General features: G+C 42.0%; 2 protein-coding genes across 44 annotated transcripts in view; both read left to right on the top strand.

Moving 5' to 3' along the window:
* clasp1a (cytoplasmic linker associated protein 1a) overlaps positions 1-5,655 on the top strand; it is an 83,964-nt gene extending 78,309 nt beyond the window's left edge. For all 43 annotated transcript variants that reach the window (XM_034885590.1, XM_034885592.1, XM_034885604.1 and 40 more), the window contains 3 exons: positions 1,619-1,825; positions 2,343-2,459; positions 3,031-5,655. In XM_034885590.1, the coding sequence (XP_034741481.1) occupies positions 1,619-1,825; positions 2,343-2,459; positions 3,031-3,117 (411 nt within the window). In that variant the 3' untranslated portion in view covers positions 3,118-5,655. The remainder of the gene's footprint in view (positions 1-1,618; positions 1,826-2,342; positions 2,460-3,030) is intronic.
* Positions 5,656-7,338: 1,683 nt separating this feature from the next.
* On the top strand, positions 7,339-21,103 carry tfcp2l1 (transcription factor CP2-like 1). The gene is made up of 15 exons (XM_034885615.1): positions 7,339-7,472; positions 7,857-8,005; positions 10,019-10,092; positions 13,642-13,747; positions 14,500-14,606; positions 14,706-14,858; positions 15,592-15,702; positions 17,133-17,233; positions 18,411-18,462; positions 18,639-18,732; positions 18,821-18,911; positions 19,297-19,379; positions 19,549-19,691; positions 20,293-20,344; positions 20,456-21,103. Exons 1-15 carry the CDS (start codon positions 7,414-7,416, stop codon positions 20,491-20,493), a joined length of 1,413 nt encoding a protein of 470 aa, XP_034741506.1. The 5' UTR covers positions 7,339-7,413; the 3' UTR covers positions 20,494-21,103.
* Positions 21,104-23,238: the final 2,135 nt, after the last annotated feature.

Raw genomic sequence — 23,238 nt, 5'->3', positions numbered from 1 at the left:
CTAGCCTTGTTTCCTCTCCTTAGCAGTGGTTTCCTAGCTGCTATTGGACCATGAAGGCCTGATCCAGTCTCCTCTTACTAGTTGTTCTAGAGAAGTATCTGCTGCTAGAACTCTGTGTGGTATCATCTGCTCTAATCTGAGCTGCTGTAACTTGGGATTTCTGAGGCTGAACTTATCCTCAGCAGCATAGGGGACTCTTGGTCTTCCTTTCCTGGGGGGGGGGGGACTGCACTTGGGGACACAGTCAAAGTTTTCACCATTTTACGGACAGACTGGCCTTCATTTCTTAAAGTAATGATGACCTCGTTTCTCTTCTCTCAGCTGATTGGTTCTTGCCATAATATGAATTCTACCAGTCGTCCAATAGGCTGTCGGCTGTGTATCAACCGGACTTCTGATGGTCCCAACTCCATTAATAAGGAAGAAACTCTACTAATGAACCCTGACAAGGCCCACCTGGGGGGGGGGGGACCATTTCAGGGACCACCTGTTGAAGCTCATTGAGAGAACCCCAAGGGTTAAAAAAAAAGAAAACTAGAATATAAGGCATGTTTTCAGTTACTTCACACTTTTTTGTAAAGTACATAATTCCACGTGTTCGTAGTTCTGATGCCTTCAGTGATAATCTACAATGTAAATGATCATGAAAATAAAGGAAACGCATAGAATGAGAAGTTGTGTCCAAACTTTTGGCCTGTACTGTATACAAAAACCTACAGTTCAAAAGCTTAGTTGTCGGTTTTAAAAAGCTTCAAAGTAACCTCATAATTAAGACAATCTTATTATCAATAGAGACCATTGCAGGTGTGATGAGCCAGAACACACCTTTCAGTGTCACGCTCGAAAGATTGAGCACCCAAAAGTGGAGTCCAGTGAGGCAGGCAGGCAAGAGTTCAAAAGAAGATTAATTCACAAAATTCAGGAAACACAAAAAGGGATCCAAAATCCCAAATAGTCCAAGAAAAAGGAAAACCTAAAACAGGAGCACAGAGACAGGGTACAACTCACAGGGAAATAACAATTGCAGGGAAGAGTCAAAGCTAACAAGCTGACAGGAACAAACACACTGAACGCACAAAAGGATCTGACAAGAGACAAAGGGAACACAGAGGTGAAATACAGGAGGTAACGAGCAAATAAGCAACAGGTGAAACAGGTGAAACTAGACAGGACGAGACAGAGACCCAGACTATAAAAAATAAAACAGGAAACAGAACAAACATACACTTAAGGGGACACAAGACAGGAACAACCACAACAACAACACAAGACCCAGGAGGAAACTAGGACACAAGCACAAGGAGACAAGACAGAACCAAAAACCAGAGAAGAAGGAACAGAAAACAAAGCAACATACCTAGACCATAACCTATGGTTTTCATCTTGCCCAAATAATGGCTTTTTGATGTGAGAGATGTCTTTGTACGTAAACTGGAACGTTTTATAACATATATTATTGACGATAATTATTGGTGTACAAAATGTTACACATTCTGTAAGTACTTTTAATTTCAAAGTCTGTTTGTTTGTGCAAGTCAACAGTCCTCATGTGAAAACTGATGTAGTACTGTGTGTCATTCCTATCGATCTTAATGAATACGTGTTAATGTGCTTCCAGGTTGTGCGTGCGGCCGAGGAGGCGGCATCCACCCTGGCCGGCTCCATCCACCCGGAGCAGTGCATCAAGGTGCTGTGCCCCATTGTGCAGACAGCCGACTACCCCATCAACCTTGCTGCCATCAAGATGCAAACCAAAGTCATTGAACGCATCGCCAAGGACTCCTTACTGCAGCTGCTGCCTGACATCATCCCTGGACTCCTGCAGGTCTGCGTCTGGCGAGAACACCTTACGAGCGGCTGTTAGTTCAGGCACTGCAAGACTTTTCAAAGGAATATCCAGACTGTGTTATATTTACACATGTTTACGGATTAGATTTATTAGCTGCACTTGAAATAGTTGTTTTTCTTATTTCTCACTAGACATTTTGACAGCCTCAAATGTGATAGAGCTCATAAAAATTATAAACAAAAAAACTTTTAAGACAGCTAAACTAGATGAACATTGTTTGCCAGACAACAATACCGAATTTACATGGATTACATAACACAAGAGTTTCCGGGGACAGGCAGAGCAGAGACATCGTTGTCAGCTCCAAAAAAGCATGTTTAGACAATGTTCACATTGGGACACTGGGAACTATTTGCCTTGTTTGTCCCTGGAAATGCAGGTGTGTACTCTGCACCCTCTGCAACTCCTCCCACGTTCCTGCTGACCCTGTGTGTGTGTGTGTGTGTGTGTGTGTGTGTGTGTGTGTGTGTGTCGCTGCATTGTTTCCCTGCAGGGCTATGATAACACAGAGAGCAGCGTTCGCAAGGCCAGTGTGTTTTGTCTGGTGGCCATCTACTCTGTGATTGGTGAGGATCTCAAACCCCACCTGGCACAGCTCACGGGCAGCAAGGTAATGACGATGCCATTTCTTTGCATGCATGCATTCTCACTTACGCACACACACAAGCATACACACTCACACACCAGACCTCTTCCACAGATGCAAAGCCTTATCATCTTCCCATGTTGTTGTTCCTTAGCAGGTCTCAGCCAGTTGTCCAGTTATAAAGCACAGGGCCATTTTCAAAGCACACATCAAGTCATTGCAAATGTTGCCAATTTCAATAAAAAAATAATTTTGGATTAAATGATGTAGGATTTTGGATTGCCTCGTCTGCACACCTGATAACATCTGCCGTGTGTTTAAAAGAGATTATGATGTTGGTTTCCCATCACTGTCCAACATGGCAGCAATGCCTTCTTTTTTTCATAGAGACAAAGCGCAATTCAGTCACCAGGGCAGAAACCTGTTCTCTTCACTGTGGGGCTTTAAGAACCACTATTGTACATGATGAAGGGAACCTTTGGCTTTCTAACGCCCAGTTTAAAACAGCAGTGAATGAAGTTTTTCAAGAACTTTATTGAGACCTGAAAGGAATGTCAGGGGTGACATCCCATGTCTTGTCTTTGCCTGTTTGCAGATGAAGTTACTGAACCTGTACATCAAGCGAGCCCAGACGACCAACAGCAACAGCAGCAGTTCTTCGGACGTCTCCTCTCACAGCTAAAGGAGGGAGCTTTCTGTGCAAACCCCGTGGAGGGACAGCGTTGGAGGATGTCCTTGGCATACCCCGCTTCGTTCAGACTTCTCTGTCTCTGAGCCCCCCACCCCTCTTCCTCCTCCTCCTCATCAGAACTCGAGCTCCACTGCGCTTTCTTCCTGTGTCAAGAAGATCCTGTCAGCAAGCTACTCGTCGTTTAGTTCCTCCTCCCCAGCTTTTTGCTCTTAAAACGTTTGAATGTAACTGTGATGGGGAGGGAATCAACACATTTGGTGTTTCTGGATACAGGAAATGCACTTTCTCTTCCTCCACTGTTCCCACAACCTCCCCCCCTTCCTCTGTCTGTTGCAGCCTGTTTCTCCTTGAGCCTCCAAATTTGATAGATCCAAGCGTTGATACATGATGCGGTGAAATATTCATGATCAGAGTGGAGAGAATTGCGATTGGGATGAAATGCCTGGTTGGCCGAGTGATGGCAGTAAGCCCGAAGGTTTGGGGATAAATTCTAGTTTGAGCAGCATCAAAACCCGAATATTTGATGAAAAAGAAAGAATGAAATGTTTAAGGAAACAATGTGACAGAAAAAAAGTACTGGATGAGATTTTTTTGTTCTTGTTTTAAGTTAATTTATTGTTTTGGAGGCTCTCAGAAGCCTGTGCATCGATTGTAGTCTTTTTTTTATTGCTAATTTGTAATTAAGAGACGTAATCAATTGAATTCCCCTTTCACAAAAACGCTGTTACACTCAACACGGTAACAAGTTGCCAAAAGATAAATCTATCAGCTACAGAATTGACAATCCTTTAAATTTAGTGCAGGCCTTTATTTTGAGGTACAGAAGATGAAATGGCCATTAAACGTCACAAAGTTGTCTTGAAATTCCCAATCAGCCGAAGCCGGCAGGCAGAGTTGTGTTGCCTGTATTTTCTCACTGAGCTGTCTGCATTATGTCCAAAAGCAGTGCTTTCACAAACGGTTGCCTATCTCTGCTGCTCAGTCGAGTCCTTTGTCAATACTGCACCCGTTCCCTGCTTGGAGTTGTGTAGGAGACCAGTGATCCGGGACAGTCAAAAGCCAGGCCATAAGCAGGCCTTATTCACTCTCCACACACTGATGTTAGTTGACTGGGACCACGGAGAGTGAATGGGACGTTCAGCATTGTAACTCCCGGCTCTCAAAAAAAAAGTGACTCTGCAGAAGAAACGGAACCCGGCTGTGGTCTGGACCTGTGATGACGCAAATACAGTATTAGTTTTTTCCTCTAATCTCCTTCAGTTTCCCTTTCACATAACCACACAAAACCACAAATGAAAGGTATTTTGTACATACACATTTTGACCACTGCTTTGCAAACTGTTAAATAATGTCAATGAAAAAAAGGAAGAAAAGTGAACAGGTCGGCTCTCTCGCTTTGCCTGCACGTTGGCGACCCAGCTGGCCTGAAACCTGCAGCACATGTTTGGAAGGACTCAGGTTCTTGGTCTTTAAAATGCACTTGTGACATCGTCAGATGACTCATCTCTGATTGAATGTTTCGGTAGAGGAGCTACACTCATATGTTAAAGGTACTAAGTGGAGCAACAACTGTTGACACAACCATGTATTGAGAAGTCAAACCCCCCCAACAGCACATGGCTGTGGTCGTTTTAAATTTCAGTGTTAAGTTTGAGGTATCGAGAAGCTTTAAAATGTTGGGTCTTGCAACGGGATCTCTCTTTAAGTTGTTGGGTTCCCATAGTTTAGCCCTCAGAGATCCGAGTTCTGCCATGGATCCCTGATTGGGAAAGGTTTTATATTTACTGGATATGGTTTGGTTCATAGTGATACAGTTCACCTACTGTAGGAAGGCTTCAGACTCATGCCTTTACAATGCTGTTATCTCCTTTCTAATTTCTACCAAATGAATCATCATCATAATAATAAGGATTTCACCTGGGGACAGCCTGAGTCCTTGAATGGACAATTTGGGACTCACTGTTTTAGTTGAGTGGTGTTTTCATTCAGGGGAATCCTCTGCGAGTGTGGGGGCCAGCCGTGGTTATTTAAGTAATGAATGTACAGTATGTGTAATAATGAGCATTTTAAGTATTGGTACTGAAAATGATTTCAGCAACACGCAGCCCTGTAAACTCTGTAATATGGCTGTCTGCACGCTACCTTACTCTACCTTCCCTGAATTCCCTCAACACCTTCAGACCATCAATACCAACATGTATTAACACAAATTCACACATGGCAAAAGAGCAAAGTTCCCCAATCACCAAACTCCTAGTTGTTAGCATATGTTACCCCCTTACTGGTCCTTGAAGCAGACTACATGGCATTCTTGCAGACTGTTCACTATGCATGTTCTCCAGTACACTACAGTCAGTTTTGTCTCCATCGGTCATGTAATATTCATACCTGTATTTATATATTTTATTTCATTTTGTTCTCATGAAACTGTACAGAAGTTTTAGTTTTTTTTGTTAACTTCCACCTGTGATAGGTTTGCAACAAAGTAAAGAACTTGTTTGCTCTAGAAATAAACAGCCTAAGAACTGACCTGGAAGGTTTTGTGCTTCTTCATCTCGGTCACATGGTCTCGTCTTTAAAGAGTCAACTAACGCCGTCTCCTTCCCTCGCAGGCTGAACCTCGGTTGCTGGTGACATCGACGGGGGGGCACTCGCAGCAGTGTTGCCCAGTTGTCCATCCATTTACGCGTGTGTTCGTCCGAGCGCTGAGGTGTGCTTTGCTGCTGTGTGTAAACATTAACCCAAGCAGACTCTCTGACCTCTGACCCTGTGGAGGAGCTCTGGCCAGACCGGCAGCAGCTGCTGTCCTCCAGTAGTCTGCAACACACGGTGGAGTTAGACTGGCTGTCCCCTGGCAACGTGTTCCCCTCCGCACCCACAGCAGGGGAACCGGGTACATTTACTCATGTACTCTACGCAAGTACACGTGTTGAGCTACTTGTATTTTACTGGAGTCTTTTCTTTTCACGCCACTTTCTACTTCTACTCCTCTACATTTTCAGAGAGAAATATTCAACTTTTTACTCATCTGACAGCTTTAGTTACTTTAGTTACTAGTTACTTTAGTTACTAGATACTTTAGTTACTCCACTACATTCATCTGACAGCTTTAGTTACTAGTTACTTTAGTTACTAGTTACTCCCCTACATTCATCTTACAGCTCTGGTTCCTTGTTACTCTAGTTACTAGTTACTTTAGTTACTCCACTACATTCATCTGACAGCTTTAGTTACTAGTTACTTTAGTTACTAGTTACTTAAGTTACTCCTCTACAGTCATCTGACAGCTTTAGTTACTAGTTACTTTAGTTACTAGTTACTTAAGTTACTCCTCTACATTCATCTGACAGCTTTAGTTACTAGTTACTTTAGTTACTCCGCTACATTCATCTGCCAGCTTTAGTTACTAGTTACTTTAGTTACTCCGCTACATTCATCTGACAGCTTTAGTTGCTAGTTACTTTAGTTAATAGTTACTTTAGTTACTAGTTACTCCACTACATTCATCTGACAGCTTTAGTTACTAGTTACTTTAGTTACTAGGTACTTTAGTTACTCCACTACATCCATCTGACAGCTTTAGTTACTAGTTACTTTAGTTATTAGTAACTTTAGTGACTTTAGTTACTCCACTACATTCATCTGACAGCTTTAGTTACTAGTTACTTTCCACACATGTATTTGATAAAATCTTTATTATAAAGTAACCTAGCAACAATATAAGACCTCCAGGTCCAGCTCAGATGATGATGTCATTAAACACACAGCTGGTTGGATCCTGTCCTCTTCCTAACATTTTACTGGTAGATTTTTCTGCATCGAGTACTTTTACTTAAAATATTTGAAGTACATTTTCCTGATGGGACAAATGATCTGAAAGCTTGTTCCACCACTGTTATGCGTGCTATTATTAGTCAGTGTGGTCTGTGGCTGGGACTAGGTTTTGATGTGTACCTCCAACCATCCTTACCCTGAGGGATCGGGAGAGTCCACCTTTAGGGCCACGCTGTTGCCAGTGTCAACATCCGCTCAGGTGAAGCTGATCTTAATGCTCCAACTCAGCTAAACATTGGTAGTGGGAGGTGTGCCTGCACACCCCGCCTCTCAAAGGTCACCCAAGGTATGCTCACACAACAAGTGGGCGTCCTGATGACATCACCGGGGCTATATAAGAGGCAGGGAGAGGAGGTTTGGCTGCAAACCTGTCTGAGCTGAGGTCTGTAGCTCCATCTGTCTCCACGTCCACCCTGTGCTCCTGGGACACAAGAAGACCCCACACTGGAAGACATGCTGTTCTGCCATTCCCAGCCTGAGTCCTACCACCAGCACTCTGCTAGTTACATTAGGTAAAGCACAAGCCATGCTCAGAAGCTTCACAAACATTCAAATTAATTTATTTATTTATTTTTGTGTGTGCAGATTTGCAGTAACTGTACCTCTGGGAACTCATTTAAGTATTTTATTATTCACATTTAACTGCCATGTGAAATTCAAGCTTTTAAAAATGCATTTTAGTGGTTCATGCAAAGGAACTGTGCTTGCATAATCCACATGTAGATTACACGTATTGGACACATTGACCACTTTTTTCTCCCCTTTAAACTCAAAATGAATCGAGGTAAATGGGTAACATTAAATTGTGTAACATTCAACCTCTTGCACCTTTTGTTCCAACGATGAATAGAAAGTTCACCTCCGTCGTCCCCGTGCGTCCATCTGCTGTCTTTCAGAGATGCCTTGGCACCTTTCCTAAAGAACGAAGAAGTGAGGCTTACGGCTGGAAGTGGTGCCAAGAGGACCCCCTTCCAGTACGTTCTGTGTGCAGCCAGCTCGCCAGCTGTGAGACAGCAGGACGACAGTCTCACTTATCTCAACCAAGGTAGCTATCTGTCCGGCATGGAATGTCCACATTGACTGAATAGGCCGGAGATTATTGTGTCACGTGTCATCCCAGCAGCAGCAGCAGGGTTAGATTAACGCTGATGTGGGATTTTAAATCCATTATTACTCATAATAAATAAAAAAGCTTCTCCACTTGAATTAATTAAAAGTTACACCCAACGTTTAGCAACTAATACACCTTCACACCTGTCTCTCAGAGCCAGAAACCAGACCTGGGTCATCATGGAAAACAAATGTTGGACCGTCCAATCAGATGAGCTTTTTGTTCTACGACAGAAGGATCTCTGAAGCCCGCTGCAAATGCTAACGCTAACGCTGAGCAGCTGTTTTCAGAGATGTCAGAACATCAGGTCCACATTGTCTGGTTTCTTAAACAAAGAAAGGCCATAATAATTCTTAATCATTTAGGTAATAATGTCTCCGTTTGCCTTTTAGTCTGGCCAACAGTCTAAACTTTGACATATTTTTATATTCTGTCATATGCGACAAAGAGCACATGATCACATCTGACGAGCTGGAAGCGAGAAGATTTGGCTTTTTTTCTCATAAAATGACAAACTATAAGTCAATCATCAAAACAGTTGCTGACTGATTTTCTTTTACATTTATTTTCATTCATTTAGTTTCAGATCTGAACCTAACTACTAGTGAATACTTATATAAGACATAATATTGGATATTGATTTAAATGTTGGTTTAAATGCATTGCAGAGACATTTTTTCTACCTGGATGTCCGTGGTTATGAAGTCCCCTCTTTAAATTAGTCCACCTTTTCAGGTTCCCTGATTCCGGTTTCTCCTGTGAACTGTTCTTTCTTGGATCATGTGACTGCGAGGGTGGGAACTGATTGGTTCATTCAGACTCCATTCATTCTCCTTGGCAGCAGTGATCACCTCTTGTAGTTTAAAGCAGCCTGCTTTTTTATTTAGTATTTATTTCATAATTTCTAAACCCTTAAAATTTTGAAATTAAGTTTTTTTAAATCTGGAAATTTCAAAGTGGGGAATTCAAATCACGTAAATGCAAAAAGCATTTCAAAATAAAATGTCAGTGCTATAAATGAAGGGGTATTTCCATTGAGTAGTGGTTGATTTTCACAATAAGTGCTTCTAGAACTTGTAATTATTATGGCCTTGTTTTGTTTAGAGTTCAGTGAGACAGACACATATATATATATATATATATATATATATATATATATATATATATATATACATACACAGTATGTAGTAGGCTGATATACTGTATTCATTCTTACATACAAAAAGGAAGCCTTTGAATTTTGAATTACCTACTGAAATCATGGTAGGACGATTTGAAAGGCCTAAAATCATGACCTTTGCATTATTGATATTATTGATTCATGTGATGAGCTCTTACATGTGTTTTTTAACAAGTCTGACTTTCATCTTTTGATCAAATTCACCAACTTTTCTTTCTTTCTTCCTTTCTTTCTTTCTTTTTTGTCTTTTCTCCTTTTTCCAAATTGTCCTTCCCCCTTCTACTTCCCATCATTCTCTAACCGCTGGAACCTCTTGATTGTTGAACACTCCCCTTTTCTTATTTGAGCTTTGTTTCTCTTTATGTCTCTAAGTGTCTTTGCCCTCCTTATCTGCTGTCCAGTCATGTGGTTGGTGGAGTAAAAACACGATGAAAGGGGATGACACGGCCATGGAAAGATGCCATGTATTGATGACAAGTTGCCATTTCGATCAGCAGCTAAGTTTTATTACTGTGCTGCCAAAAAGTATTTCTAGTATTATACTATTGTAATATTTTTGAATGCTGTTTTCTTGTAAGTAAGTAAAGTAAGCGTAGTGATTTGATGAGGATGGAGATATGTAAAAGGGTTCCAATGGCTGGCCTTCATATCTGCCTTGTAAAAGGTTTCTAATATGTTTTCAATTCTATGTCCACTGCCCCTCTTTTCTGATTGATTTCCCATTTTTCTATTTTAATCAGTTTTTTTTTTAATGTTTTAAAATGTAGGTCAGTCCTACGAAATCCGTATGCTTAACAGAAAACTAGTGGAGTATACAGATATAAGCAGCAGATATGTAAAGGTAGGTGTAAGGTATTGTGTTTGTCTGTTCTTTTTTTACTTTTACATGACGTCTTCCTTTTTTCCTCCCCTATCTGTTTTTATGTATCCATTTCCTGGTTTGTCACAGGTCCCCCCGACCCGCCCTTCCACTCCAGGGGTGGGGTGTCCACCTTGGAGAGCTTGGTACTATCACCCAAACTTCCTTCTCTCTTTCCTAGAGTTCACCTAGGTTTCCCCCTTACCAACACACAACTCATCTTCCTTCACATGTTGTACCATACACACACTCTCAGATTCATCTCGACATGTACTACTGGGATTATCTTCATAAAGACTTGTCCATATTTATACATATATCATTTCCAGAAATATTATGTATCTTTAATTCAATTCAATTCAATTTTATTTATAGTATCAAATCACAACAAGAGTTATCTCAAGACACTTTGCAGATAGAGGAGGGCTAGACTACACTCCAGAATTTACAAGGACCCAACAGTTCCAGTACTCTCCTCCAGAGCAAGCAACAGGGCCACAGTGGCGAGGAAAAACTTCCTTTTAGGCAGAAACCTCGGTCAGACCCAGACCCAGACCCAGACCCGGGCTCTTGGTAGGCGGTGTCTGACGACCGGTTGGGATTAGAATGAAGAGTTTGTTTGTAGTAGTTCTTTGTACCATAGCAGGGCACTGTGGGCGTTACAAGGCCCAGCAGGACGTAGCTGGGCACCGTAGAGCGCAGCAGGATGTAACATGGCATCGCAGGACGTTAGCGGGTCCATGGACAGCTCCTACCCTGATTTGTGGTGCCTCCCTGATCCGAGGAAACATGCAAACAAACTTTAGTGGAAATAAAATGAATAAAGTGGTGTATATTTGATGCCATGGCATCATCGTTTCTCTCGAGGCAAGGCAGCTTTATTTGTAGAGCACATTTCAGCAACAGGGCAATTCAAAGTGCTTTACACAATTCAATTCAATTCAATTCAATTCAATTTTATTTATAGTATCAATTCATAACAAGAGTTATCTCAAGACACTATACAGAAAGACCACACTCCAGAATTTACAAGGACCCAACAGTTCTAGTAGTCTCCTCCAGAGCAAGCAACAGTGCGACAGTGGCGAGGAAAAACTTCCTTTTAGGCAGAAACCTCGGTCAGACCCAGGCTCTTGGTAGGCGGTGTCTGACGACCGGACTACACAAAATCAGTTAAACAGATAAAACACAAGTACAAACAGTTAAAAATCATAGGCATTAAAAACCGATAAAACACATCTATTGCCACTCTCATTTTCATACACAGGATGTTGTAACGCCCACAAGTGTTCCTGACTAACCAAGGCCTAGTGCACATGTTCACGGCTACTTTTGAAAAGTTTTTTTTTCCCTTTTCTTTCTAAAAAGAATTACAATCCCATCCAAGCACTGATTTACAAAAATCTCTGTCAAAATGAGAATGCAAAAACACGACTGATGCACTGTCAAGAGCATGCTAGTCTCACTTTGCCAGACCATCTGCAGCGCTGCGGAGGAGGGTCCGGCTAGTCCAGACAACATTCAGTGAAAAACCTGCTCTTGTTTATTGGCATTTCTTAAAACAATCACAATAGTCATGGGCGGAGCTTAGTGCCTGACGGAGCCCCGGTGCTGCTGCTAATAGTCTCAGGAAGGAACTAGTTTTGGTGGAACATGTGTACGTTCAAAAGAAGTTTTAGTCGTCGACAGAAAACTCAGATTGGACTAGCTAGCTAGTCTAGCTAGCTGTCTGGATTTACACTGCAGAGATCTGAGGACCAGGTAACCATAGTCCTCAGATTGGACAGATAGTCTAGCTAGCTGTCTGGATTTACCCTGCAGAGATCTGAAGACCAGATCCTCAGAAATAAGCCGGAGGTTAAAGCTCCAACATGAAGAAAGAGGAAGGGGACAGACCTGGAATCCTGGAAGTAGAACATCGAGGATATAGACAAAGGAGCATGCCAAACCAACAGCCCATGACCCTATTCCCAGATCCACGTTAGCCAGTCAGAAGCATAAGAAACACCCCTTCATAGACCATTTGGACGCCTCTGAAAAAGAAACTGGATAATTAAGTGTCAACATGTGAAACGTCCTGTTAGCTGTGGAACCAGCCCTATCTTAGACACGTCTGCCGTAGCACGACCCGTCACCTCATTTGTGACGCCTAACAAATGAGATACGGCATACGCTCTGATGTTACACGCCAAAGACTCAGACTTCCAATCTACACATCAACCCTGAAAACTGAGTTTCTGAACATGTTCACCCTGGCAGGAGTTTTCCAAAGGATCCGTTTTCAGTGACCTGAATCCCAGTTTGCGTGTGGAGGAAAGGCCAAAACCTGTTTTAAAAAATAGCCGTGTACATGTGGGCTGGGCCTAAATTTTGGAAGTCAAAGTGACTCTATTTTTTGCAAAGACATTTTGTCAACACACTCACGTAAGAGTAAGGAGATCATTTATTTGATTTCTGTGTGAGTGCGTGTACTTGACATGTCTCTGTGGTCAGGGTGCCGCTGCTTGAGACTGGAATGTTGTGGTAGCATCCTAGAAACAGAAGAATGGGACAGGTGGTGTCAGTGCAAACACATGACGTGCTGGGTGCAGGTTTTTTTGAGTTCAGTGCATGAGCCTTCCTCCATAAATATACCAATGGTACATGTTTTTACAGGTTGTTCATTTGTTATTTATTTCATGGAATATTATTATTTGTTATTTGATATGGTGACAAGATAAGTTATTAGCAGCTGTTGTTCTGCACTACATGCAGCTGACGTCAGAACTGTCTTGTTCAGGGTTCCGTCATGACTTGAAAGGGATCTGTCAGTCTGTGAAAATTAAGTGTTAAGAGCTTTGGGAAGGTATATGAGGGAACCCATGGCACTTTTGGGTTTGGAAATTGTTCTTTATACTAACAAGAACCCAAGGTCTCAGTTGTATCTGTTTCTGACTATGTTGCAACTCTAAAGTTTGTATATGTGAATGTCACCAAAGAAGATGCCAAAAAAGTCCTTAAAGGTCCTATGAAATGGTACCAGTCCTTCCTTAATGTGCTGTATTTCCTCAATGGTCAGTCAATGGGCTTAATGTCGAGGCAACGGAAGTTCGATTTGATAAAAGCAGACGTTTGCAGCGATTTTATCAAGAGAAGTTTTCAGTGATGCTCACTGAGCAAGAGCTCACCACTGGCAACTTTCTGGGAAGCTCAAGTGTCCATTTCATTAGATCTTTAAACGTGTAGACCAAGTGATAGTGGGAGCCCCGGTTTTAAATGGGAAAGTCACTGTAGGTATCACATGTAGCTCATTGATAGTGGCTCACTTTCCTCATGAATGCATACAGATGCTCTTTTTAAGCAAGGCTAGTGTACGTAGTGATGTAGAAGAAATATCCCCGTCATTGCCCTTTCCTAATGAAACTGCGTCAGTATTGAAGAAATGCCTTTTTGCACTTTGCCTAACAGTCCTGCTGTTTGGCTTTGTGCGAGCTGCCCTGCTCAATCTGTTGCTGTACGCCGGCCATAACGCCTGATCCCGCCTGTCCACAGAGCATTGTGCGCGTGGTGTTTCATGACCGGCGACTGCAGTACATGGAGCACCAGCAGCTGGAGGGGTGGAGATGGAGCAGACCTGGAGACCGGATCCTGGATATAGGTGAGTTGGCTATATGGATGTGTATGGGCTGACACATCAAAGCTCACTGATCAGGATCACTGGTATCCCCAGTTTTGAAGATGTGTATTAATAAAAGGAATGGTTATCAATAGGCCCTTGAGCACGGCATTAATCCTGCATATTCTTGCTGACCAAAGTACCACAGTAAATAAAATTTAATTTGAGTTTCTTTGAGTTTTGGCTTTTGGATTTAATTTGCGTTAGTTGTGTGTGTTTGCTAGCTTTAGTTTGGTAATAGTGCTGGGTGTAATGTCTACCCAGCCACCATGTTTAATGTCCTTTAGTGTCCCTTATGAAACAATTACATGTTGATGGGAGAAATATTATAGTTAAAAAAGCTAAAACTGACACAATTAATGTTTATTTTTTGTTACATTTGTTTGTTTTTTAACCTGGTAATATAGTTTCAGTGTGGCTTCAATTTTCTGAAACAAATGTTTCTTGAAGGTTTTAGTTTTTATTTAATTTCAGTTTTAGGCTTTCTGTTTATCCAGACCAGATCCAGACTCAGTTGTAGGATCCTAAGAGTAATGCTGTTCTGAAGCATCTATCCTGGAAATGCACTTCCGCTGATCCAGACTCGAAGAACACAGATAAAACAGCACAGATAGAAAGCATCAATGTGAAATACACTTAGGACACCATCACTTAAAGCAAAAAGCTAGGTTTTATGAAAATGTGTTTTTAGGTTCTGTACAGCAACCGTAGACTGCCTGACTTATTGTTTGCAGATGTCCCGTTGTCAGTGGGCCTAGTGGAGCCCCATTCACACCCTCTGCATCTCAACACCATCGAGTTCCTGTGGGATCCTGTCAAGAACGCTTCTGTTTTCATCCAGGTACAGCTGACCTCTCCATTCTGGTCACGCGTCTGGGGGGGTCTTTAACGTCTACATTACATTAAACCTACAGTCTTCAAACCCCCCTTGTTTTCTCAGGTCAACTGCATCAGCACCGAGTTCACCCCCAGGAAGCACGGCGGGGAGAAAGGAGTGCCCTTCCGGATCCAGGTGGACACATTCACCACCAATGAGCTCGGGGAATACATGGAGCATGTCCATTCTTCCAGCTGCCAGGTCAAAGTCTTCAAGGTATCAGTACTTGCCTGCCTATCCGCATCAACCGTGTGTAAAGTTATGCTCTACTTTAATAATTATTGGCCTGCAAGCCCATCAGAAATATAAGTGTTTTTATCTGTGATTGTTGATTTGAATTATTGGATATCCATAAGCTGGGGCCATGGCCTCAGCTGTTCTTCATAGAGTCTGCCCCCAAACATTCCAGTGCATATTTATCACATTATACTATAATCACATTAACAAAACCACATTCAATACATCACAGCAACAATGTCAATAGAGACATAAAAACATTCAAAACTCAACACTTCACATTGTTTTAATTCAACTCATGGACACAGACATATTTTATTATTAAACCACAAATTATTGGCCATATCACATTACATTTCCATGATTGGAAAGGAAACAAAATCTTCTTTCCCCAGCCCCTTTCTCAGATCATACAACACACAAAAATAGATAGACTGTTGATCAGTGGATTTTTCATAGAATAGAGAAAGACAGAGAAGAACAAAAAATTAAATTACAAAAGCCAGAAACCACAGACTGAAATATACATTTGCTTTAATGTTGTATGTGCATTGAAGTTTTTTCTATGAAGGTCTTTATTTTCTGAACTAAAATGAAATACAGGACCTAGTTTAAATTATTCACAGAATACCAAGATAAACACATATACACATGACAGACGCACACAAAAAACCTAAGTGCAATTCTATATTTTGGATATTTTTTTGGGAAGCCTAAAGGAGCTGATCGCAAACTGAAGACAGACAGGGAGAAGATTGCTAAAAAGGCCCCGCAGGACCGAGAGAAGTACCAGCCGTCCCAGGACAACACGCTGCTGAGAGAGGTGCGTAGCGGACCGGAGAGGACCTCTGTGTTCTGTCCTTCTGTCAATGTGTAACTGCATTGATCCCACAGAGGTAAACTCCTGTGTGGTATTTATCTGATCTCATGAGCACTCAAGCCATGCAGATGTTTTATAGCTGTCCCAGTGCTTTCCTCCTCTCACATTACACTTTAAACCAGCCCGTCACTACATGTTAATATGTTGCTTCGCTCCTTTGGAGTGTGCTCCTTTGGTGCTGAGCCTTGTCAATGATTGGGTGACCCATGGTGCATCACTTTAGTGTCTTTGAACATCACGTGACTTGGCACTTTCCGTTAACTCTTGTGTTAATCTGGTTTGTCATTCATCTAGATAGAAAACTAACGTGATCGGAGCTGAAGCTAGGAACCTTTACATGAGAGATCACTGAAAACCAGTGCTGAAAGAAGTACTTCTATCCTTTACTGAATACTGCAAGTAATACAGTAACGTCTGGAAAAGAGATTCCAGGTACTTATTATGTAGCTTGACTTCTTTCAGAGCGCTGAGAGGGATTACTATTTACATACTGTTGGATGGTTTAGTCCATAGATCGTGTTCTATAAAATTGGTCATTTGTTTTGCATGTACAATACTAATCTGTTTCAGTCACATAGAGTATGTGACTAAATGATTCTGTCTCTGTGAAACTGTAGTTCTTGTTCTTAGTTGACATGAACCTACAACCAGTCCAAATCCATTGAGCAGCCAGTACTGTAATGAAGTGAAAGCACAATGTTCAGGTCCATACAATGAGTTCATGATACAGTAGACAGCCTACAATGCACTGTACTACAGTATACTACTAAAAGGGACAAAAATCAAAGGAGTAAACCTGTGATCAATGGGCTTCTTCTTGTCTTTGGGCTGGGTCAAGCACTGTGTCCACATCACAAGCAACATTCCCCCTCCTGAGGCAACCTGTTTGCTCTCTGAACTGGCTTCTACTGGTTATGTCACAACATTTGAAACAAGTGAAATCAATTTTGAGTGGTTGTGTTCAATCAATGCCACGTGTTCTCTGTTTGCATTCGATAGTTGCCACTTGTGTTTACCAGTATGGATGACATGTGCATTAGAGTGCACAATGTGTTTTGAGTTTTTCTGAGTCTAAGTGAGATCTGCTACCTGGGTTTTACCATGTGAAATGGTTTAAGGTATTGACAACAAACTGCACAATTAGTTAAATTAATCCAGAGAGCTTTGTTCATCCAATGTTTTTTTTTGTGTTTTAGCAATTGAGAAAAACTGTAATCCTTGTAGGTTCCTTCATTTGATCTGTTGTTATAAAAATACTGATTAGTGCAGCTTTAGTATGATTTGCATAATATTTAGTTTTAGAAATGTCACTCCTGTAGTCTCTGTGCTAAGATATGTCAGAATCATAATCCCAAAAGCATGTCTCTCTCCAGTGTTCCCCTTGGCCCGATGCCCTGACTGTCACCAGCCACAGCAGCAGCAGCACTCCATCACCAGTGTACCACAGCTCAACTTCCTGTTCTTTCCCCGATGGGTGAGTCAGCATTTGGCACCGATCTAATTCATAAAGCTCTGTAGGAAAACTGTAGGTTAATGTCCAGGTGGACCAAAGGTTACAGAGGCTATGCAATCTGGGAATGGTCTTTCTAGGCCTGGGGTTGGTCAGTGTACCCGTGGTGTTACACTAACGATGGTAACAGCTCCCTCTATGGGTGCCCACCAGTATCACTCAACTCCTCCAGGGCTGTATGACGCTGGTTCCCAACCAGGGGTATACGACACCCAGTGGGTACCCAGTGGGAACGTGGAGAGATTGCAGAGTAGCTGAAGAAATTATGATTTGATTCAAAGAATATATTCACGTCTTCAGTCAACTGTAACACCTGAACACAAAATGTTGGTTATGTAAGAGAAAACTAGTCACCAAGCAAGCCCAGAAGTTTGAAGCAGTAGCTAAAAGTAATGTAAAAATGGAAGAAATAAATAGCCAAAAGCAATGACTACACAGTTCAAATTATTAGTTATATGTACTGGATAAATGGTTGAAATAGTTAAAAGTCACATTGGTCAAATATTCAGCTTCATGTAGCCGAGTGGGCTTGTGGTAGCACCATTGCTAGTCTCAAATTTCCAGACCTTCTTCCACAGCCCTGCAAAGAAAGGTCTAGCTAGTCCACACAGCATTCTGGGATGGGAGAACAATGTGCTCTGGTTTATTTCTTTAAACCAATCTCAATCATCTTGGGTGGTGCTAAGCACCACAGTGCTGCTGCTAATGGTCTCTAGGAAGGAACTTGTTTTGGTGGAACGCGTACGTTCAGAAGTAGTTTTAGTTGTCAACAGAAAACTCAGATCGGACAGATAGTCCAGCTAGCTGTCTGGATTTACCCTGCAGAGATCTGAGGACCAGGTAACCATAGTCCTCATGAATCCACCAGAGGATACAACGCCAACACAGAGACAGAGGACAGGGACGGACATCTGAAAAGAAGGACATCCGGCGGAATATGAACAATATCCACTTTTATATAGGCCTAATAAATAGCATTATGAAGGGGTACCAGATCATCAGACAAAACTGTGTGGGCACCTCAGACCAGACACTTTGTTTTTTTCAGTAGATTGACAGACAGATGTGAACAGGGAAGAATAATCAAAACCCAGAAATGATCCCTCCAATCTCTTCTTTCTTCCTCGGTACATTTCTGTAGTAATTCTTCTCCAAACCAGCATGGGGAGCTGCTATTGGCCGGCTGCTCTGATGTAAGTTATAGAGAACTATTGTATACTATTATTATTATAATAGTATACAATAGTTTTTATTGTTTATTGTTTTTATTATTGTGTACTATTTGTATTCTTTTAGGCCATTATTGGGAGACAGTTGATGCTGTGCTGCTATAATCAATTCAAGGGCTCTTCTTCTTGTTGATATGTAGCACCTTCTGCCATCGACCCCGCCGCAGGAAGCCCAGCAGTGGCTGCACCGACACAGGTTCTCTCCTTTCTCAGCGCTCTTCTGCAGCTTCTCAGGTAACGGCGGTAAAAAACAATCATTCACTGAATATTTCTGAGCAGGAACGAACCAGAATAGATCAGCATCATCGTGCTGTTGTTGCAGGTGCTGATCTTTTGAGGATGAGTAGGGAGGATCTGATCCAGATCTGCGGTCCAGCTGATGGTATTCGCCTCTTCAACACAATGAAAGGAAGGTTAGACATTTAGATACACCTCTATGTGCTCAGCAAGTTCAGTTTTATTTGGCTTACTTACCCATTGCCACTCGCAGCACGTCATAAAGCAATGCTTGTCAGGTACCTTTGGCGCTTGAATCAACGCTTTAGCGTCATATTTAGACTATCTTGCGTCTAGCCCTCTGGCTTCATATCTAGATGCGCTTGCTCGGGACTCTTGGCATCAATTTTTGACACTCTGAGTCGGGACGTTTAAGTGACATGCGGCACAAGAACAGGACAGTTAGGTTTAGGGAAAGATTGTAGGTGGAGAACTTTGACAGAAACAGAACCTTCTCGACTACTACTACTGTGGCTTGTTCTTCTTAGCACCTGTAACACAGTCTCCGCTCACATTTTCCAGGTGTATACAGCCCCGTCTCACCATCTATGTGTGTCAGCAGCAGGCCAGGCATCAACCTGCCACCAAGCCTGGGGCTGGAGACAGTAAGTCTACATATGTGTCTCATTTTTCGGGATCTCTGCAATATCCGATGAGATCTTTGTGAACATCAATAAAACAGAAAAAGGAAATGTGTGTTCTAATGTAGTCCTGGATTTGTACATTAAGCTGGTTCATGTGTTTCCTCCTGTGTCCCCGGTGTCTTCCCTGCAGTCTACCACGCTCTGTACCTGGAGGAGCTGACACTGTTGGACCTCTCCGAAAAGATCGCTTCGCTGTACAGCATCCCTCCACAGCAAATAACACACATCTACAGAAAGAAGCCCATCGGGATCCACATCTTAGTCTCTGACGAGGTAATCTTACACCTCCTCTATCAACTTATAGTCTGGCATTGGCGGACCTACCTCCGCTCTGGAGTAAGGTCTACACCTTTAGTATAGACTTTGATTCGTAGGTCAAGTCAGATTTCACCATACAGTATTAAATGTAGGGCTGGACAATATAATGATATTATATCGTTGATATCAAGACATGAGACTAGATATCAGAACATTTGCATAAGTGTTTCTTTTTCTGGTTTAACGGGCTGCATCACAGTACATTGATGCAGTTTTCGTAACTTACCGGACTGTTGAATCGTGGCTTAACCCACTTTGTCATTATTGATGGTTATTTATCTAAAATCTAATTGTGAAAATATTTAGTTAAAGCAACAATTGTCAACCCTACAATATTGACGGAAATATGGACATCGATGTATTTTGGGGGAAAGCTTTCCTCTAGAGCCGACTAATTAACACTGCCTCTTCTAGGCTGGGAAATCCCACGTAAAAGGATTGCTGTTTGGGGGTTGGGTTTAAACATGATAATCAACCATGTGGAGATTTTAATACGCAGCACGTTGGATACGGAAGTGAGTGTCTGTGCTTACGTCTGTCGATCCCTTTGTTTCAGATGGTGCAGAACTTCAGGGATGAAACAAGCTTCATCCTCAGCATTATAAGAGGTCATTATTTTAAAGTCAAGTTTTCATGTCACAACTCACTGTTAGACATTCAGTGTCCACCCTGTGTAGCTTGATTGGCAGTATTGATCTTTACTGTTTTCCGTTTCCCAGATGAAAACACTAATGGCTTCCACGCCGTGTTGAAGTGACCAACAGGTACTCCGGAGCCTCGAGGTATTCTCTGACAATCAGGGGAATTTTACAGCATGTATATAATTCCTTCCTTCAAGACTGCGGTGCTTTCAAACACTTTTAACCTTTAGGTTCACTGTTGATTTTGTGGCCTTTTTCAGGTTTCTTTAATAGTTTAATAGTTTTGTTTATTCCTGTTGTTAAGTTAGTGATTCATGCTTGAAATGTGTAGTACACTTATTAGAGGTAAGCCCTGCTGTATTACTCCTTCACATGGTCATACATTTTTGGCAACACCTAAAAATGCAACGTGAGTGACATGTATGATACATAAAGCAGAGTAAATGTTTCACATCATCACGCCGACAAATAGAAAAGACAAATGAACAAACTGTGTTATGCTGTTTGAATGTAATGCTCATGAATTATGTCCCCCATAAAGCTGTCATGTTGTCTGATTGCTGTTCTGTTGCATATGATAAAGCTCTAAGACTTATTTTCTTGACAAAGTCTAATGTGATATTTAATAAAAGTGAGGTTGGTATGCACATAGGTCTCTGGATGTTTAAATACAGAACCTATGTTGCAGTTTCAAAGGATGCTTTGGACTGCCATGGCTCTATGATTATGTGTATTTCACTCAAAATAAAGTATTTTGCAGTTTACTAGAGGTCTACTGACTTTATTCAGGTAATGATAATGCCTGCTGAGATAATAAGTAAAACTTAGAACAAATCAACTGTTCTGTGAAATATAAGTAGCTACAAAGCAGTCAGGTGCAAGTAAACGCAATAGTATAATGTTTTCCTCTACAGTAGAAGTACACAGGAAGTCAGTAGTATACAGTTAAGTTGCATATTAGGTACTTCAGGGTCCTGTAAGTAATGTTGAGGTGCAATGGTTCTGGAGGAAGCTGCAAGCCGTAGGACCACAGGCCAAGCAATCGGCGTGTTCCAAACAGGCACTTTTTGAACATGCACTGCATTAGTGTCTCTAATACACAGATCATTTCTTTTTAAGTCACAAGTACCTTTATCTCTGCAAATGCCTCTTTATTGCAAAAAGACGTTTCAACCATTCCCGTCCACCCTGTGTGCATGTAGACCGGTGGGTAACTGCAACATGAACTGGCGCATGTATTTACGCTATTTTCCTGACAGTACGCACATAATTGCTAGGATGATGCTTAATAAAAAGGCCCAGATTAATATATTTATCCACATTTTGCAACAAGCGGAGGAGAGTTTTGCTGTGGTGATGAATTTGGAAATGAGGCTAAAAACTGTCAGAGTGCTCTATTTCTCCCCCAGCATAGTGGAAATGTTGTTTCAAATGGTGTTCTGTTGAATCGTCACCATTTGTCTAGTACTGGAACCCAGAAGCAGACCAGGACAAGGTGAGTTGGAATAACAAGGGGAGAATTTATTTGTAGTCTGAACATGGAAGCAGGTAAGTCCAGATGGTTGGCAGTGGGGGGGACAGGGAGGCTGGAGGGTTTGTACAGATCCCAGAATGCAACTGTGAAGTTGTCGGCCAGGTAGGCGTGAGGGTCTATCCAGGGGGTTAACTGTAAACAGAGGAACAGGAGGCAGGTTAGTGACAGGCAAAGAGACTAGAGGCTTTATACGAGAGCTAAACATACTGGTTAGGCTAACGATCCGCAGGGAACGGCTTATATGGTGCAGAGGTGAGAATCAGCAGGCATGTGTTCAGGAAACACGACAAACAGGCTCAGGATGCTGGAGTCATGACATGAACAGCACCCTAACAGAAAAAGAATGAAGTCCAAAGTTGCAGGACTTAGCGGCGCTGAAAGTGGGCTGACTGGTTGTGCTTATGCTGAATGAACATCATTGTATAGTGTGTCTGTTCAGAACACGGTGGTTGGTTGTGGTTCTTTCCATTTGTGTTTAACTTTAATTGAGGTGGCTGTTACGCTTTAGGGAAGTGAGGATCTAAAGGCAGAGATGAAGCAGCAAGGCAGGAGAAGTTGAACAAGGATGTATTCAAAAAAGGGAATGACAAAACCAAAAATGCAAAAAAACAAACAATTCTGGGAAGAGGAAGACCAAAATCCAAGGGTCCACAGAGAAAAGGGAAAACTGACCTCAGGGAATAGTCTAGACAGACAGCGGCAGACACACAAAAGGATCTGAGCAGGGACAACGGGAACACACAGGTTAAATACAGGCGGTAACGAGGAAGGAACAGGTGCTCCAACAGGTGAGACACATCAGAGTGGACCAATCACAGAGGCTGGAAAACACGAGGCAGGCAGGAAAGCTGGACAGAAAAACAGTTAGTAGCCTGTGCCTATGTTAATGTTAACTAGCATGTTGGACTATTTACAGTAGGCTACACCTACTGTCTCAGGTAGCGGTTAGCTGAATCCCCCCCCCCCACACACACACATTTATACCACTTATGACTTGACCAAATGTTGGTGCCATCTGAATAACATCTACAAACTGAGGCTAAAATTAACATAAACTGTTAATCACTGCGTTGCATTGCATTCAGTTTATTAAAGTGGGGCAATAAGTCCTGTAACGCAGCTGGTTTTAACACAGACTTCAAAACCTGGGAACATACCCTCTAAGAACCCAACAACATGGCCTAAAAAAAGATAGTAGGCTAACTATTTTAGCGCCAATATCATTTCTGACGGGATGTTCGAGAGCCACTTCTGTTGTGGTGGGGCCCGGCTGACCGTGAGTCTGTCCTTTTTATTTAATTTTTGTGTTTTTGTTTTTTCTTTCTGC

This window comes from Etheostoma cragini, chromosome 11, assembly GCF_013103735.1.
Source record: "Etheostoma cragini isolate CJK2018 chromosome 11, CSU_Ecrag_1.0, whole genome shotgun sequence".
Lineage (NCBI taxonomy): Eukaryota > Metazoa > Chordata > Actinopteri > Perciformes > Percidae > Etheostoma > Etheostoma cragini.
The sequence above is the reverse complement of the archived record's forward strand: the minus strand, read 5'-3'. Positions and strand labels throughout refer to the sequence as shown.

What these genes read in the sequence shown, in the direction of transcription:
- tfcp2l1 (XM_034885615.1), top strand. Translation starts at nt 7,414, where the DNA reads ATGCTGTTCTGCCATTCCCAGCCTGAGTCCTACCACCAGCACTCTGCT. An exon ending in AGACCGGATCCTGGATATAG is followed by an intron (nt 13,748 to 14,499) that starts GTGAGTTGGCTA and finishes TATTGTTTGCAG; the next exon opens with ATGTCCCGTTGTCAGTGGGC. An exon ending in GCTCTTCTGCAGCTTCTCAG is followed by an intron (nt 18,733 to 18,820) that starts GTAACGGCGGTA and finishes CTGTTGTTGCAG; the next exon opens with GTGCTGATCTTTTGAGGATG.